The following is a 19,155-nucleotide window of genomic DNA, read 5'->3' as shown; positions in this document are numbered from 1 at the left end:
AGCAGGTCTCTGGGGACGGAGTGTACGGAGATGCTTTAAAGGGATAGGGCACCGTCGTCAGACATGGGGAAACGGAAAACTTTGCTTTTGGGGAATCCCAATTGAGGTGGACACCAGGGACAGTCTTTCTACCATTTCTGACCCAAGGGTTGGCCAACTCTATCCTAACTGGCTGCATGGTCAGGCACCAGGGTCAGTGTCACCTGCAGTTTACTAACAAGCAAGGGCTCCCAGGGCCCATAATGGCAACAGTGGATGGGCCCTATTCTTTTCAGTTGGTCTGAATTTAGAATTTTTAATAACTAGCCTATTTCTGGGGCCTGGCTTCAGCCTGAAGTGGGTGGGAAAGCAACTCATGCAGCAGTTGCCAGGGTGTCAGGCAGTTGGTCTCTGCCTCTGGGACACTGGCTCCACCTTCAGCTCCTTTCCTTCACTGTGGGCACAAAATACCCCAATGTGCCCCGATATCTATGGAAAGGCAGGAGCTAGCCTTGCCAGGGCTGAGATGTCTGCTGAAGCCCCCAGGGCCCAGGCAGGAAGTCCCTGTCGGGATCTTCTACTTTCCATGGCTCCTCAAGGCCACCCTGGCTTAACCTGTCAGATCAGGGCAGCTAAACTGGCACAGGCCCGTGACTTCCTGCTATTTCCCTCAACCACTTCCCTTCAGCCTGGTTTGCTCAGCCACAACCCGTCACACTGGTTGGCAAATGGATCCCAGACAGACAACTGGGGAGACCCACACTCCCTGCTCGGCTTCTGCTAGAAACATGGCAGAGACCTGTTAGTCATCTTTCCCTCTGATCCAAAGGCCATCACCTCCAGGCTGAGTGGTGTGCTGCTTGGTATAGCAGGGAAGAGCGAGCTGATGGTAAATTTACTGAGAATTTACTTCATATGCATGGTGTACGTCATACATCTCACTGAATATTCACATACAAGCCCCTGAAATGGGAGCATTATGGCCCAGGAAAACTAGGCTCCAAGAGGTTTCATGACACACCCAAGCTTGCACAGCTGCTAAGTGGCCCATCCCCAAGACTCAAAACAGCCTGCCTGACTCAGAAGCCTTTCTGTGCTTCCCAATGCATTGCTCTTCCCCTGCCAAGGAGCCTGTTGCTGACCTGGACCTGACCCAGACCTGCACAGGAGTGGGAGGCAGTGGGCTAGGATTTTAGACAACTTGCAGGACAGGAAACTGTAAAGTACAGAAAAAATTTTATTGGAAATCTCCTGAATACATTTTAAAGTATAACTCAATATTCCCAAACAAGGTAAGCTGGAGGAGGGGAGGGACTCCGCCACCTGGAGACAGATGACTGGTCCCTGCCCTGTCCCAAGGTGCTACAGAAGTCGGTCTAGGGCTCATATCTCTTATTAAACAGGGCTGAGGGGCAAGGGCCGGCCTTGACAATTGCTCTGCTCCTCCCAGGTTTAGCTCAGAGTCAGGGCTCAGCCTCCTTGGCCTCTCACTGATGGAGTCCTGAAGAAAGGCTGCTGCCTACACAGGCCAACAATTAGACGTCAAAGAGGACAATTGCTAATAGGCCTCTACATGCTTGGCCTCAAAGGAGGGCAATGGCTGAGACATTAGGGTGAGGGGCGAGGGGACAATCAATAACTTAAAATGGGCCTCCAGCCTTCTCAGTGGTGGGACCTTGGGGGTAAATCTGGCTTGGTTTAGCAGACCGTGGGTATGCTCTGGCCCAAAGATAAGACGGCCACTTGGATATTACTGCTGGGAACATTTCTCTGTGGCAGCAGAATGCATGCATAGGGGCAGGGCTCAGCCTGAGACATCGGAGCCCAATCCAGCCCTCCGAGATCAGCCTTGTAGGTGGGAACAATGTCACATGCATTTACTAACAAGCAATTGAAGGCCATATGCTCCTCTACAGAACAGCTGCTGCCAATGAATACCTAGGAGGGACCAGGAAGAATGGGGCAGGCCCATTTTTCCATGGTCAGGACTACCAGTTAGGCTGGGGGAGGGACAGATATTAGGTGGGTGAGGCTAGGCACTTGACTTACTCAAGTTAACAACACCTGAAGGGTTAAGTCAATCATTTGCCCAGCTTTAGTTTCTCAACAAGGAACCAATGCAACGAGTAAACCTCAGGGCAGTGTACAGGCCCTGGGATCGAAGGAAGGCAGTGGCCAGGTGGAAGGAGGAAAAGGCCCATAACCCAGCCCTGAGAAATAGGAACAAGTGCCCCAGAGGGAGGGAACCTGTCCGGCCTTCCCCAGGCCCACCAGTGTGGCACACATAATGCCCCTTGGGCAACTCTAGAGAGTCATCACCGTTAGCACCCAAGGCTTCCTGGGCCGCCAGAACCAAGTCAGTCACTTTGCAGAAGCTGTGAAAGAGCCAAGGCTCTCACCAGGAATACGTAGGTGTCCAAGGTAAAGCCTGTTGTCAGTTCAAATGCAGAGTCTGGGAGGTTCTGTTGCCCTCAGCCAGCCTTATTCTTGGCTCCTACCTTATATATATGAGAAGGAAGATCCCCAGAGCAGCAACCCAGAATCTGAGGAACGCCCACAGGAGGCCCTGCCCCAAGAAGAGGCACTCTACCTTCCCCAACTGAAAACATCTAAACTCAAACATATTTTCTCTATAAAATATCTGACTTCTCTGAAAGTAATAAATATTTACCATGTTCTATAACCAAGGAGCAGCAACAGGGGGACCGGGGAGAGGAAAAGAAGAACCTTTGCTGTGACTCCTAATCCTAGAGTCACAGGATTCTGTTTCCATGTCGCTGAGGAGCTGAGCACAGGCAGCCACCAGGGCTGCTCAGACCCTGTGTTAAGGGAGGGGCAAATACAACCTTCAAGGGGGGGAATGGTTGACTTTGGAGTTCTCATCATCTCGGGCAGGAGGCCTGTCATATTGCCAAAAGTAGAGGCACAGGGGCAGAGGGGGAGAGAGAGGAAGATACTAGAACTAAATGAGACAACAAAGAGCCTTCATTCTTCCTCCCAGCACTGTTTCCTTCCTCTTTCTGCCTCCACACCACTCTGGGCCACCAGCTGGAATGTCAAATGGTTGGTGATAATGGCAGGCAGGCGAGGGGCCAGTTGTAGGGAAGACCCAGGGCAGGGGGCCAGCAGCAGGAGAACAGGATGACAGCCTTTGTGAAGCAGCTGCTGATGGGCGGTGAAAGCAGATGGCCCTGCAGAGGGCCCTTTTGTTACAAAGGGTCTTCCCATCTCCAAGGCCAGAGGGTGAGTCCTCTCAAATGATATTACTGGGCTTGACTGCTGCCATGGAGTCTCCAGGAAGTGCAAGAACAGGGACCTCTGGGTCCCCATGGGGGAATCCAGCCTCCCCTCCACCTGGCTTGGAGCAGGATGAGGGATGGGAGCAGCTGATGAGTGGGAGGCTGTCTCCGAGGATCGCAAAATGGGGGTGCTGCTGGTACTTGAGGACACCAACTTTTACTGCAGGGTTTCTACAAAGGCATCAAATTCTCGGACATTCTTCTCGTGCACAGCCAGCTTCTCTGGTAGTGAGTCCTGTACCAGGAGGGAAGAGAAGAGCTGCTCACTCAGGTAGGGCATTGAAGAGATAAGCAGTCCAGTCATCCTGGGCTGAAGAAAGGATGCAGCAAAATGCTCAGCTCAGCAGTGCTGGGCTGGGAGAGCAGGAGAATTCAGGGCAGCTGAGCAGGCACCAGACAGAGGGCTTATGTCCAGCAGGGTTTTGTGGGGGCTGAGGAGGCAGGTTTGACAGTACAGCCTAGGAAATCCAAGTGGACCACACCAACAATAAGAGGACACAGCAAAATTAAATGTGAAATATCTTTGGCACAGATTAGACTGACAGTAGAATAAAATTATGTTTAGAACGCTCAAAACTAAGAAAGATTTACAAAAAGACTTCTTCGCACCCTATGCTGGGCATCAGAATCCCCTGAGGGCACAGGAACAAGGCAGTCCCCACTATACTCTCAAGAGATTCTGACTTAGCAGGTCTATGGTGAGGCCTAGGAATCTGCATCTTTATACTAGCTGAGGAGGGGGTGAGCTAGAAGGGGTTAAGAGAGAATAAGAGAAGAACCATAAGGAGTTAAGTTTAACTGCCCACAAGTATTGACTATCAAAAAACTCTGATCCATGGGACCTGGTTCCATAGTGTAGCGGTTAGCACATCTGCTCTACATACAGAAAAGTCCTGGGTTCGCACCCCAGTGGAGCCACGGTCCATGGTCTACGGGCATGCCACCCTGAACAAACCCGATGTCTGATCTTGGAAGCTAAGCAGGGTCGGGCCTGGTTAGTACTTGGATGGATGGGAGACTTTCCACCTAGGAAGACCAGGCACTGTAGGCATAAATAAACTAAAAACACAAACAAACAAAAAACTCTGATCCTCATCAGGTGATCTTTCCACTGATACATTTATATCTGAAGAATCTAAACCATCCCGGAAGTTTTCCTGACAGGGACAAGATATTTGGAAGATGTGGGACATTCTCGGGCCTCAGAATTTATAAAGTGGCCCAGATACACCAAGACGACCCGGGCAGGTTTGGGAGGTGGGGCCAACAGCTGGTACTGGCAGCATGACTTTGAGAGCCTTCAGATTCCAGTTCCTTCCGAGCACATTTCAAATGAGAAGCCAGGAAGTCAGTCACTAAAAGCCTAAAATCAGAAGCCAGACTCTCTGAGATCAAAGCTTTGTTTTGCAGGCTCAGTGGGATCATAGGCAGGTTATTTGTTCACAGTGTCCGTTTTCTCATCTGTAGACTGGGATAATGAGAGAACCTACCTCTTTGGGTTGTTGGATTCATGTAATCTAAAAGTGTCTCTGTCCTGTTACAGGGAGGATGTGAGGTGTGGGAGTGGGGAATTAAAGAAGAAATTTCTAGGTCTGTGGAAAAGGAATGGCCATCCAAGGGGGAAAGGCGGGGTGGGGAAGGATTCCGTACCAAGTCTTCGGCCATGGACTGTGCCCCGACATCTATGGAGAGGCTGCTCAGCTGTGGGGGGTTCTGAAATTCACGATAGAAGGTTCCCAAGTCCATCGGGAGAATGTCATCTTTAGAAAAAGCCGGTTTCTTCAAAAACAAGACAGACTTGGTTTAGCTTACCTTGGACCACAGAGGAAAATCAGAGAAGAAAAACTGAATAACCCTCATTCCTTCCAGCAAATATCAAAGAGGTTCCTCCAGGTTCCTACACCTTTCCCCTCTGGGTAGCTGAATTCTAATCCTGGTGGGAACATTCCTCTCCCCTGGTCAGGGTTTTGCCCCCTTCCTTCCAACTCCTTTCCTTACCACAGGACCATCCACTCAGGCATGAAAAGGACCAACGTGGCTACCACTAGAAAACTCCCATTTAGAGCTGAATTGCATTATGAATTTCAACCAAAGATATGGCACAAGATGCCTAATACTGTTCACTGGCCTCCACATGTCTCCCCAAGCAGAGTTTGAGGGAAGGTTCCCCACATACACTGCATGGCAGGGGAACCCTACCTGTTCCATCCCCTCTGTCTGCACCAGCCCATCTAATCCCTGTGAAAGAAGTCCAGTTCAAGTGCAATGGATGCCTCTTTGTTTATTTCCCCTGGGACAGCAGAGGTCAAGGAAGGTGACGGCAACTTACAAAGTCAATCATAACAAAGTCGTCGTGGGTATTGCCACTGCTGCCCCCACTGGAGCCATCAGAGTGCAGGCTGCCCTGGAGAGGAGACTCAGTCTCTGGGGAATCTGGAGGATTCACCTGGTGTAGAAAGAAGCAGAGGTAGGGGCTGGTTCTGTGCACTGGTTGCAAGTTACTGTTCATGATCATGAGTTATGAAAGGACTCGCTACTGGCTGCAAATGTATAAGCTGAGGGGCGTGGCTAATGGTCTGTGGAGGAACAGTGACTCGCCCAGGAAGGATGACCACTCCGCCCGTCTCACTGGTAACTTTAGTCAGTGGTGGACTCACCATGGGGTCGGCATCCTCCAGCTCTAAATTCTTAGGAGCGAACATGGCAAAGGGTATGTCCAAACTGGTCAGGGTCACCTGAAGAGACCCAGGGGAATATTTTAGAGCCCGCCCCTCCCTTAGTTTGCATGCTTCCTTAGAGGCCTCCAGAAGCCTGGAGGTCCAGCATGTAGGCACACCCAGGCTGACCACACCTCCCCTCCCTCAGGTTCCTGTGCTGGCAGAAACCCACCAACCTCCCCCACTTCTCATCACACGCCCACAGCACAAACAGAAGGCAGGGCCCCCCCAGACTCCAGATATTCAGTCACAATTGTTCTTCACTGGCAGAGCTAAGGAGGAACATCTTATTTCAAGTTAGGCTGAAGCAATGACACGTCAGTGCACAGTGTTTATACTAAATGGTGTCAAGTCGCCCTCTCCGATGGGAGACTCAGCAGATCACAGAACAATAGTTCTTAACTTTCTCTGGAGGATGTCACAGGTTATTAATCCTCTTCACAAAAAATTCACACACACAGACACACTATCTGCATGTCATTTTAGTGGCTGTACAGATCCCAGGCTGAGATCTGCCTGTAAAAGCCTCACTCTAATGGCTCAGACATGCTCACGTGTGGCAGTGGCAGAAAAAATCACCTGGTTGATGGGTTTGTTGACAAAAGCCCCCACTTTTCGAGCAAAGATGGTCTCCAGGACGTCACGGGGAGAGGCCCGTCCCTCACTGCTGTTTGACACAGTTTCGGTATCCTCACTGGAGAAGACAGGTAATGTTGGTACTCATTCTCAAACCACAGCAGAGCCCATAAATCCGCCAAGTTGTGGGGCTGCAGCCTAGGGCAGGAGTTGCCCCCCACCTGCCCTCCCATGTGGGAAATGGCAGCATGTGGTCTAGCTGCTGCCGCTGTCACCCTCTCTTTTGACTTGAGAGCAGAGGACTACATTTCCTGGAACAACTAAAAATTATACACATGTGAGTGAAATTTAGTGTTACAATTGTATAAACCTTACATAAAATTTAATCTGAAATATCAACAATAAACATCAGTTACCATGCATACAGTAATCATACATATAGGCAAGCAGCACTCATAAACAACTGTAATTTAAATATTAAGCTATTATAGACTCAGACTCAAGATTTTAACTCTTCTCTATCTTCTTATTTGTTTTGTTATCTAAAAATACCATTAAGACTGTATACAATGTTAAATTTAAGCCTTACATCGCAAGGGACACTGCCATTATTCTAAGATAAGAGTCTCAGACTTGACTCTCTAGATAGCCAGAGCTTTCTCCACCCATGACAAATCACCCGGGATGAGGTCCTCCATGCTCTGTACCATGTTCCTTCCTCTCTCCTCACCCCCAATCATCCCTCCATTCAGCAAGGTCTAGCAATGACACATTCAATGTGGCGGCTCCCATTGTCCCCCATCTCCAGCCCTCCAGATTGATGCTGAGCCCTGGATGACAGGAAGGCTCCAAGCAGCAGAAACAGGGGTCCATATTGTGGCTGCCAGACCAGCAGTCATAGCCCTCAAGAAGCAAGGGATAGGAATGCTCCTTAGGCCAAAAGTGGGGAGGAGGACTGTGTACTCCGACTGTCCTCTGGACTCCAGCCAGCAGGGAAGACCTGCACTAAGGAAAGGCCTGAGCTTGGACCACCGTATTTAAGAATCCGCTACACGGGGTCCTATCTTTAGCTACCCTCAGACGTGCCCCAGGAGTCGAGGCTCAGAAAACTGAAGTGTAAAATGACTGACAGGATCTTCCTCTGATTATTAACAGGAGGAAGGGTAAGATTGGGAAATCAGGAATGAAAGTAATTATTCTTCTTGATAGATAGAGCAAAAAGATCTTCCCAAACAATTCCCTTCCCACCACTCCACTGTGGGAATGAAAAAAAATATATACCAGGAATTTCTATTATCCAAAAGTTCATTTAAGATGAGGATGTGGTGGGGCAACTAACGTCATTATCTCTGGGGCCTTCCAGTCAAGGGAGGACAGGTCAGATCGAGACAGCCTCAGCTTCCCACGGGAGAACTTAGAGTGTAATGGAAAGAGTGAGCTGGACTTATAGTCCAAACAGCTAGGCTTGTGTCGGGCCACTCTGCAAACTAACTGCTCCAGGCAAATTACTTAACCCTTCTGGGATCCTGTTGTCTTGTAAAAGAAGATGCAGGGTGGGATTATAAGAACATTCATTTTCTACCTAATCAATGTCTTTATAATTTGAATTTCACAGAATGTATTACTTCTGTAACCAAAAAAGACAAAAATTAAAAAAAAATTTTTAATGAGGAAAAACAGTTGTTTCTAAAGGATCTCCCTGAGGCACTCACATAGCAGAAAATCAATCCCAACTACCACCGCAGGCACATTGTGGCTCCAGGCTTCAGGATTATGATAAATATCCTGCTCTGGTCCTCAAGAAACACTGAAGACTGACTTCAAGGGAATAAATCTTGGAGTAAGAGAAAAACATCTGAAAAACTCCTTCAGATAAGAGCCAAGCACCTGTCGTTTGCTGTTAGCTTCCTTACATACCAGCTGCAAATAAGATTCTTATCAGGAACTTAAAAGATTCCACATTTTGGGTGCAAATGCCAAGCCTGAGCCAATGCTGAAAGCTATTCTTTCCTAATACCAAATAAGCATACGTGTCAGGGAAGAGAGGCCTCTGGCTGGCCTGAGCAGCGGCAGAGCCAAGACGTGAACTCACCTGCTGGAAGGTGTGGCAGCACAGTGGGCCCCGTCAGAAGGGGTGTAGGTTGCCAATCTCTCCTGATCAGCCTGGGCACCGTGGGCAGGCTGGTTGGGAGCAAGGGGTACCCCACCTTCCTTCCCAGGAACCATTAGCTTTGGGGAAAAATGAAAAAATACAGTGAATCGTGGCAGTGTCAGGCAGGAGGGGACACTCACGGCCTAGCATGATGGTATCTGCTTTCGAGCTTTTCCATCACCAATGCTGCCACCCAGTGGGCAGAGGCCTTGGCTCTTTATCTTCTCTGGGACTCAGTTAATGGGAGACATGCATGGCAATGACTACAGAGGGAAAAGGAAAGAGAGAAAACACTTGGGAAGCTCTTCTTTCCTTTCTGGAGTCTAACAGGTCCCTTTCTCTCAGAGTCATGTTAGTCCTCCAAAGTCACAGAAGAGCTTTGCTTTGGAATAAAACTGATGTATCAAGAGGCCCCTCAACTGCCTCAGAGCAGGAGAGGCAGCACAGGAGCCCACAGGGTCCTCCCCATCTTTAAAGATACCTGGTGAGGGTGTGTGGTGTTTAAGCCAGCAGCAAACACTACTGGATAAGCCAGGTCAGCTGATCCAATGCCCAGGGCAGCAGGCTGATAGGAAAGGCGAGAGCTTGAGAGCTAAGCAAGAGAAAAACAAAGAGGGGCAGAGGAAAGGAGGAGGACAAAATAGGCAATCCTGAAGTACGACTAATGATCCAGATCAGTAGAGAGATGAGGAATGAATCCCAGCCCACATCTTCATGGTACAGGGGCCTGATGTAAAGGTTCAAGACAGATCAGGCCATTACTTTGTAGATGAAACAGCAGAGACTTGTTGCAGTGGGGTTGAGGTTCCTGGCTCTGCAGCCTTCCAAAGACCTCAAATGAACCCCTCGCTCCCCTTTACAAAGGGGCTCAGCTAACCGTTTCGGTTTCCAGCCCAGAAGAATGTGGAACACAAGCCTGGGCAGAACTTGGAGGCAAAGTTATCAGTTTTTCCCAGGTCATTCTATTTTCTCCTTTGTCCTTGAGGACCCTTTAAAACAGAAGGTGTCTTCTCTAATCACACCCTCCATCACCACTGGGTATGGGAAGGTTCCTATTTATGTTGGAACCTTCATGGTTCCATTTATGTGGGCTATTTATTTGGAAATAAGATATAAATAATTCCCTATATTTTTCACATCAATGGTAGGAGGAGGAGGGACAAGTGAAAAATCCTATTTTAGGCTGCTCTGCTAGGGATGCGTCCTATTAAAAATCAATTACCAAGCCTCAAAATAACCAACAGAACACTTGGGGACATTTAAATGGCTATACTCTATACTTTATTTACAATTTTTAAATAAAAAGATACCATCTGATATATCCCCTTATTCCCAGTATGGACTCACTTGATGGGAAAAGGCCAGTCCAGCCATAGGGACCCTCAGGGTATCCGTCACCACAGGAGTAGGGGTCTGAAAATGTGCCTTTGTGACAGTAAACACACACTGTGTACAGATACAAACAGAGACAGAAGAACAAGAAAAAAGAAAAAGGACTTGAGAAAGAAGTGAAGAAACTCCGAAGGGGCAGTAGCAACAGAAGCTGAAATACACAATGGAAGTCAGGCGTGAAGCAGGGAGAAAGCTGCATGACCGCCTTCCCAAAAGGACAACTTGGAAGGGTCTGAAAAGATGTTTATCCCAGGGTGTTCCATTGCATGCGTGCCTCCCTGAAGAACAGGTGGAAAACAAAGCTGAGTCAAGCTGGAATGACTTGGCAAACCAGGGAAACTTGAACCAAGCATTGGTCTGTGTTTAGTCAAGAGGACTAGGAGGACATTAGAGAACAATCTCCAATAAGAAGGGCCTGAGAGCAGACAAGGTGTGCTCAGGATGAATGAGGATGTTGAGATTAAACTGTTAGAGTGAAGGTCTTTTTCTGGAGACCCAGAATCTTCAGAGACCGGTTTAAACAGTTGACATTTTGGCTGGAACTCTGTGTGTTCTTCTACTCCCTGATGGTGTAGGAGAACTTGATGGAGTAAGAGCTAGGGCACTTTGAAAACTCTTATGATTTCAAAGCAAATTCTGGGCATGATGATTATTTTGGATCTTGCTGTTCCATCTTTAATAAGTTTCACCAATTAGCTGATTAATGCTTAGTACTGGAGTGGGAACCTTAAGTCACAGCAGCGGGATCAGGGTCGCAACTATTTCTTGACTCAACTCTGCCCAAATGATGATGATCCTTGTTTGTTGGCAAAATAAACGTCACATTAACATGTATTTATTGGACTCTAGCAAAAGCTCAAATAGAAGTTGTTGAATAATTACGCAATTTCCTAAGCTAAACCAAAGAAGAAACAATTTCAGTATTTACGGGAATGAGAAGACCTGTTGGCAAATGATTTTCTCTCTCTGTTCAAAATGAGTATTTCTGCACCAAACTGTACCAGCTTGATTAGAGGTGCTCAGGGATAGGGACAGAGCTCACCCATGGGGTGCTCAATATTGATAAGATCTTGGTGTGATCTACTTTTAAATTGTGAAAAGACACTGAATCCATGAAAAAGATAGGTTCTTCTTACACAGGTCAACAAATTTTTATGAAAATATCAGAAACTACTAAACTTCCCTTTACTTCTGGAGTTGGGTCAAATGTCCACTGTATCAGAGAAAAAGATAAATTGATTTACTAAGGCCCAGCTTCGCCATCCCTCATAGCTCCTAAGTTCACAACTTTATTGTTTATGAATTTATCACTTGTAAAACACAATAAAACTGTTTAATAAACATTAAGCTTGACATATTCACATTTTGATTATCTAAAAAATAATCTACTCCCACTAATGTGTACTATTAAGGAAATGGACTTTCCCCCTTTTTGGGGTCTGATTGCTCTAGGCCAGTAGTGTGCCAGAAGCTACACTCCCAGGGCAATGGCAACACTCACGCTTACGTATATTGATGTGGGGAGGGGAATACCAATCCCCATACTCCCGAACCAACCTATTAGGCAACTTTACAATAAGAACTTCTTTAACTCTAAATTGGGACAATAGAAATAATAGTATCTGTGGAATCTGTAATGTCTTTCACACACATTTAAGTTAGCTTTTGTGCCTAACTTCTACTTTTGAAATGGATTAGAACCATAATTGTAATCCTGTATCTCCTAACGGCCAGGATGAGATAAATTTAAATTTTTTCTTAATTTAATAAACAGAGAAAATAACTTGTAGATAGCCAATTAATTTGCTGAGCCCCCAAAGTAAGAGGGTGAAAGGGGTATTCTGGAGCTAGTTTAAAGGAAAGTAGAACTGAATTGGTCTAGTGCCTAAAGTGAAAGACAGGAGAGGGAATAACAGGGATGATGGGCAGGTAGAGCAGGAATCTGCAGGCGATGAGGCAGGTGATGAATGACAGGGTGGAAAAAAAGAAATATGTCTTGAAATTCAGTCAGCTGGCAAAAATGATTCCTTAGCTGAAGCAGTCTCAGTAGAGTATATTATACGACAAGGCTACATAGGTACCTCCTCTGGGGAAGCTAACACTGTTTGGGGCCTGAAATTCAGTCTGACATCGAAGATGGACTCAACTGGAGAATGGTTCAAAATGTTCAGATAGAGAATGTAGATAGACAGAAATCTATGTACACTATTAAGAAAAACTGCATTGCTGGCTTCTTATTGGCAATTTATGCTAAATAGTTATTTGTTCCTTTTGTGCTCCTTCCATTATTAGGAACCATATTTACCACTTCAAACGAGAAGTAGCTACCCAATGAAAAAGTATAGGTTAGAGGATCTCTCTGGTATGAGAATGCATGTGGAATTCCGTGACTGATTTTCTAGGGAATTTTAAGATGTCCCCAGGAAGGTAAAGATAACATGTAATCTTATGGGTTAAGAATGGTTACAGACTAAAATACTGCAATATTACCTACTGGATAAAAGGATCTCCCTCATCTCTTAAAAGAAGCCCCTCGAAACAATTGCCCTTACCGCCACCAAAAGAAACTAAATTTTGACACCATTTCATAAGGCCCATATATGGACCAAATAACTACCACCACCCCAGAACCCATTTCCCCCTACCTGGGATGGAGGCGAGGTGGAAAAAGAGGTGGTACACACTTCTTGAGAATCTTCCACTGAAGGATATGTTACTCCAGTGTCCTCACCAGCGGTTCTATAGTGAGGGGAAAAGAAATCATGAATTTTATGGTGATGGCAATCAATTTTAGAAAGGACACAAAGGGAGGTTACATAAAGATGCAGGCTGTGACGATTGTTTCAGGCAGAGTTCATAATGGCAAGAGAGCTGTGTTGAGTCCTTCAGAATTTTAAACATTTCCAGAAAGCAGCATCAAGAGGTTGACAATGGCTTTTTTTAAACCCAAACATCTTACCTGACATATCATTTGAGAATATTTTCTTAGGCATAGCCAGTGTTGGGGCCAAAGAACTGTCAGCAACACAATGCAGGGAAACAAAAGTCTAGACTCCAAAGACAAACCTATGCAACTTCACAGGTCTTTCACATACACTAGTATCCTTCCTGACACACATCTATCCCAAATTCTAGAGAATACTGTTTTCTGGGACCTAGACTAAGAGATGTCTGATTCTGACGTACAACTGAATTATGCAAATAGCAGCCTGAAAACCATTTAATTTGCAAAGGGCATTCTATAAGTTACTGCCACTCTTATAGTCTCTAGGTAAAATCAAATGAAAAGTCAAATCACTACTGTCAAGATCCAACATGTCCAAGAATTTTGAGACATTCTGTATACCCCAAGTCCTGGTGTGCCTCACAGGCAGCAGCACGAAAGGAAGCTAGCCATTCTTTCTCTCTCCTTGTGGTGTCTCTATCTGTGCTTTCTGTCCATCAGTGACTGCTAATAAAGGTGCTCTATGTACTTGTGAAAGATGGGTGCTTCTGCCTAGCAGTTTGGGAAGGTACCTGTCACATTCCTCACCTGTAATTGCAGGGGTGCATGGTAGAGGAGCTGGGATAGGGACGGTCCACAAAGTGATCAATGATAATCCCCATGATAGGTGGGGTCCTCTCAAATTGCCTGAAATGCAATAAGATTACGGTATTTGTTAGAATGGCTTGCCAGCCCCGCTGAAGGCCTCAGAAGGCCCCCCACCCAATACCTATTAGCAGGAACTACTAGAGCCTTAACTATTGCACCTCTAAATATAAACCACCATCTCTACATTGTTGGCTCTGCAACACTCAGATTCTCTAATCTGGAATCTGAACTCTCTATTTTATACTTTAAAAGGGGACTGATTTCAGCAATCGCAAAGCTGAACTGTAAGCTTAGCCATGGAGTTTGGGTGAGAAAAAATTTAATATCTTTGGAAGAGTTCTTTTGGATTCCAACACCCTTTCCTCACCTGGTGGACATGAATGCCAAGTTAATTCTGTAGGCACAAGAAAGAGTAATGGTGCCCACAGGGGTACCCACTGTCCCAACACGAACTGTCTGGAAACCTAGGAGAAGAGATAAACAATTAGCTTTTTTTCCAGAGAATACTGACATTGCCCCCCAGTCTGTCATTCCGTGAATCATTCAACCTATACAATCTCTGGTATTATCCACTTAGCACCTTGAGGGCAGCGGTCTCGATTTCGTGTGTATGTCTCTGTGTGTGTGTTTATTATTTTTTTCTTTCAATTAATTTTATATTGACCTAATACTATCAGGAGAAACAGCATTCTATTTGCAGATAAAACTACCTTCAAAGAGGTAAAACTTATTAATACTGAAGCTTGAGTGAGTCCTAACCAACCCTGCCCAGATGTGTCACATATCCAATGAGACAGCAAAAAGGCACTAGGAGTTTGTCACTCATATTTATATTTGTAAATATGATTCTTTATATTTAAGAAGTAACCGCAAGTCCACTCAAGCTGCCACCCCAGAACTAAGTATGGAAAAGAGCCAGGGCCTTGCAGGTGATACTTCCAACCAAGCTTTCCTGGTTTTCTTGGTTTCATTTCCAATTTTTCAAAACTGATGTTCATCGCAAACATTTAACATGCTCATTGTAGAAAATCAGGAAACCAACAATTGTATAAAGAATAAGAAAGAATACTGAGTTATTGGAAATTGGGGAAAATTATTCAGTCATTTCCCTGGCAGCTGTTTGGACCACCTACCTCTTTTCCTTACTCATATTATACATATTAAAATCACAAGGTACATATCATTACAGGCAGCACACAAGCTCTTAACACTACAAATGTGTTTTAACCTAATACATACCTTCTCCTAAGCCACTCAGCTGAACTTCCCCAAAATATATTCTGTAAGGAAGAAAGAAGAAGAAATGTTACCTGATTCTTTATTCTAATGGCCTCTATAGCCAAAACATCTAGAAACAAAATAAACAAAACAAACCCTTCTTATCTGTATGAACATCTCTCCTAACAGTGTATATAGAGAGGTTTGGTTAAAAAAATGAGGAAAAATAATAATCAAGTGGAAACTGCTATTTAAGTTTCTTCTTCCCACTTCTGCAACATGTTTTTAAAGTATATCTACTAGAAAATAAAGAATATATAAATAAAATTGGCAAACAGATCTGGAACTAATATTAGAAAGTACTAGTTTTCTTTTAATTGAAGTATAACTGACATATAACATTATATTAGTTTCAGATGTACGACGTGATTCAATATTTATATATAGTGAAATGATCACCACAATAAGTTTATAACTGTCACCATACAGTTATAGAACTTTTTTACTTGTGATGAGAACTTTTAAGATCTACTCTTTGTAATTTTCAAATATGCAACAGAAGGTACTAGATTTTGAAGAGTGGTTTTCAATTAAAAAGAGCTCTCTGTGCTTGTCAAGTCATTCCAAAGTAAACTGGTTAAAAAATTAGAAAGTCTTTTCCACCATAGAATAATTAAGTAAGAGTATTCTGAAAATATAAATATAGTAGAACCTTTCCACCAATCTTGGAAGGCCAGTCTATGTTAGCTAAAAGTCTAAATTAGAAAACACTCAAAATATATTTTTTCAAGTAACATTGTTAAAAACTAAACACCAACGATGTACAAAGCCCTATGGTTAAGTGTTACAAATGAGATAAGGATAATTCAGGGATGAGATTCAGGATAAATCTGAATCCTAGGTCTCAGATTATAGCCCCATTTGGGAAAAAAACATCTGAAATACATGCTCGAAGTAATAGCACCATAAAGCAGAAATCAGCAAACTTTTGTTAAAAGGATTAAATAGTAAATATTTTAGGCTTGGGGGCCATATGGTTGGTGGCAACTATTTATCTTTGTTGTTGTCTTGCAAAAGTACCATTGATGATATGTAAACTAATAGGGTGGCTATGTTCTAAAATATAAAAACAAGCAGATGGTCTGTTAACTACTTTGCTGACTCCTGCCATAAAGTAATATAGAAATGACGTTAACGAAGTGTTGCCAAAAGAGATTTTGCTAGATACCCTCTAATAAAAGCTGACGCTTAATAGCTCATTACAAATTTGAATACTGGTACAGTGCTTAAAACAACCTAATCATGTTAAACCTTTCCTTGGCTAGACTCTTTATGCCATTCAGATGCTAAGCAAGTTTTCTTCACAGATAGTAGAGTACAAAACATTAATTCAGTTTTGAATGACAAATCTAGGATGTTTTTATAACAATGTAATTCTACAATGACATAATCAAATCTAAAGGGTCAAGGAGAAAAATGATAATACAGCTTTTAAAAAAAGACAAGGCTATTCTTTTATGGTATAAAGCTATACTGTCAACCTGTCGACAACAGTATAAAAGGGAAAAAAAGGAGCCAAATCTACCTCTGAAACCACTTTTCTATGGTTTAAACCACAGTTATTTGCATCCAAAAGTACTTCTAAATGATAAACAGTAATAAATACTGTATTACTCCAAAGATACAGGATAAAAGAAGACTTTAAACACTAATATGAAAAGGACTAGAAGTCATAGTTAACTAAGCTGATGATTAGTAGTGTAGTATGGCTACTTATAAAAAAAAAAATGAAGGGGCCTTAGCATAGGTAAATGGGAAGTAAAAGAGTTAGAAAGTAATCTTTCTTTTGTATCTGAAAAGTCTAGTAGTTTTCAAATGGAATACTGAACTTGAAACCTAGGAAGACTATAGAGAAGACTAGAAAAATGTATTAAAGACTTGGAAAAATAAACATGGGTAGGGTTGCTAGATTATTGCTAAGAAAGTTAAAGAATAACTTGATAATTAATTATCTCAGGTACTGGATTGTTTCAACAGAACTAGTTAAGTCTCTAACCCTTAGTCCTTCCATCCTGCTATACTAATTCTTCTCAAAATCAGCTCTATACATGTACTCAAAAGGCTAAATCCAATGGCTCATCACTAATAGGAAAGAAAAGAGTCTTGGATGATTTGAGAACTTCTGGCTTTCCATGCTCTGCTCTCACAATTTCCTACATATCCTTTAGACCGCTACTCTGGTCCACTGGACAATCTGAGTACAGCTCACACCCCACCCCTACTTCTGTGCCTTGCCATCTGTTGTACTCCCCACCCAGAATGATCTTTCTTCCTCACTTCTACCAGCTGAAATTCTCTCTGCCTTAAGGTCTAGCTTAACGGCCATTTTCTCCATGAATCCTGTCTCATTTCTCCCAGCCAGGACAAACTTTCTCTTCCTGTGTTCTCCCAGTATTTTTTTTCCTGATACTACTATGCAGTTTTCAAATCCTGCTTTTTACTGTAATTATACAAGTACCAAATTGTTTCCCCCATTAGATTAGAAACACCTGAAAGGCAGGGCCTCTGTATAGTTCTTCCTTGGGCCTAGGACAATGCTTACATTAGAAAGGTACTCAATAAATAGGTGTGGAGGTGAAATATTTCAAGATACTCGGTTCTTTACATCCACAAATGACTGACTAAAAACAAACTGAATTAGCAATTTGTTAGACAAAAAGTTTTAATTTAACTCAAGAATACAGAAGGCTATGGACTCTTCCCAAAATAGTCTATTTTTTAAAGTCTTAAGCTCCTTTTCCAGCTTTGAGATGTGTATCAGTAGGACCTCAAAATCCAAGAAGGACAAAATACAAAAGGACAAAGAACTCGGTAGCTTTAGAAAGCTGAGGTTCATAAGGGAGAATGGGTAGACAATCAAAGTTAAGCTATAGCATCAACTACCCAACCATTCGTCTGAAAATTAATCACAGAATACCTGAATAATACCTGAATGCCAGTTAGACAATATGTAAAGCGATGAGGCCAACCAGTGAGTCAAGAAGTAAGCAGCCACGCTGTTTACCTGTACAATATGACATATTCATGCCCTTGTTTTCTGGAGAGTCTGTAAGCTGGTGTCACTCTAGTTATAGCAAGGAGAGACTTCAGCAGCAATGACAGTCTGTTGTACACTGTGTAGGAAACTTTGATTTCTTTATCACACCTGCAGAGCACATAGAAACTATCAGCATTCTCCTATTCAACTAAAGTAAAATGAAAAAGAGAAATGCAAATGATATAAGATATTATTTTCCATCTAGTGATGAAGATTAATTTGTTGGCATTATTCCTACATTCTGATAGAACATAAACTGCTTTGTCCAAATATACTATTCACAGAGTATTACATTCAATAGAGATGGCTGCAAATTAACACTGGAACTGTATAAGATTAAATTTATTATGAAAACACGCTTTGAACTAAAAGTATAAGTATTATAGAGTTCTTTGTCAGTTTATCAACGGATTGTTGAGACAAGGCAAAGTTTCATTTTCATATGCATTAAGACACTGGGAGATAGGCCCCAAAAGGCACCCAATATATTTTTTCTAGCTCTGAAGCAGTTATCTAAGAATTAAAGCAACACACTTAAAAATAGTAATTCAATGTTGCTATTACATTACTGAAGGTGCAAACATAATTTCAATGTACTATCTCATGAGTTGTCTACCTCTATACATCTAACAGGAAATCTGAAGGAAAGTCTGGCACTAAAATTTTGGAATATAACCTGGCAATTCTGCTTTCTCTTTTTTTAAATACCACATATACTTATTACTATCAATTTTCTTTTGATGTGTTGCTATTTCCTCAATTTTCCTATATGTATACTCTTCTTGAAAACTGAAACTTCAGACAGGAAGTAAGCTAATCTGTCTTGAAAGAAGAAAATGTAGGAGGGAAAAAACATGTATTTTCAATCCACGACCAACATAATATGTAAAAAGGAGTCGTGAGGGGACATCTTATTGGATGTCTGCCACACAGAAAACAGACAAAATAGAGAAGTCATGTTATAAGAGCTCCCAAAGGATTTAATCAAAGAACTATCTGTACTCTGGGAAAACAACAAACTCTTTTCAGCTTTCTCTCTGCTCTTTTCCCTGTGGTGTCTGAGTCTCTCTGGACTGACACTCCCTCTGAAGGTCATCTCTGTGCCTGGGCTGGAAGCCAAGCATGAAGCAAAT

The 19,155-nt window shown here is 43.4% G+C and overlaps 1 protein-coding gene across 6 annotated transcripts in view; it reads right to left on the bottom strand.

The window, feature by feature from the left end:
* Positions 1-1,196: 1,196 nt before the first annotated feature.
* ATG13 (autophagy related 13) overlaps positions 1,197-19,155 on the bottom strand; it is a 40,676-nt gene continuing 22,717 nt past the window's right edge. For 5 of the 6 annotated variants that reach the window (XM_011356924.2, XM_011356925.2, XM_011356926.2 and 2 more), the window contains 11 exons: positions 17,990-18,130; positions 14,947-14,987; positions 14,075-14,171; positions 13,648-13,746; positions 12,761-12,854; positions 8,664-8,800; positions 6,575-6,689; positions 5,936-6,013; positions 5,608-5,724; positions 4,929-5,057; positions 1,197-3,513 (listed from right to left, as the gene is read on the bottom strand). In XM_011356924.2, the coding sequence (XP_011355226.1) occupies positions 3,436-3,513; positions 4,929-5,057; positions 5,608-5,724; positions 5,936-6,013; positions 6,575-6,689; positions 8,664-8,800; positions 12,761-12,854; positions 13,648-13,746; positions 14,075-14,171; positions 14,947-14,987; positions 17,990-18,130 (1,126 nt within the window). In that variant the 3' untranslated portion in view covers positions 1,197-3,435. Of the gene's footprint in view, positions 3,514-4,928; positions 5,058-5,607; positions 5,725-5,935; positions 6,014-6,574; positions 6,690-8,663; positions 8,801-9,204; positions 9,316-10,070; positions 10,170-12,760; positions 12,855-13,647; positions 13,747-14,074; positions 14,172-14,946; positions 14,988-17,989; positions 18,131-19,155 lie in introns of all 6 variants that reach the window. The other variant, XM_023528749.1, reaches the window with a different exon arrangement.

This window comes from Pteropus vampyrus, unplaced genomic scaffold, assembly GCF_000151845.1.
Source record: "Pteropus vampyrus isolate Shadow unplaced genomic scaffold, Pvam_2.0 Scaffold31, whole genome shotgun sequence".
Lineage (NCBI taxonomy): Eukaryota > Metazoa > Chordata > Mammalia > Chiroptera > Pteropodidae > Pteropus > Pteropus vampyrus.
Note: the sequence above shows the minus strand (reverse complement) of the source record. Positions and strands in the feature narration are given on the sequence as shown.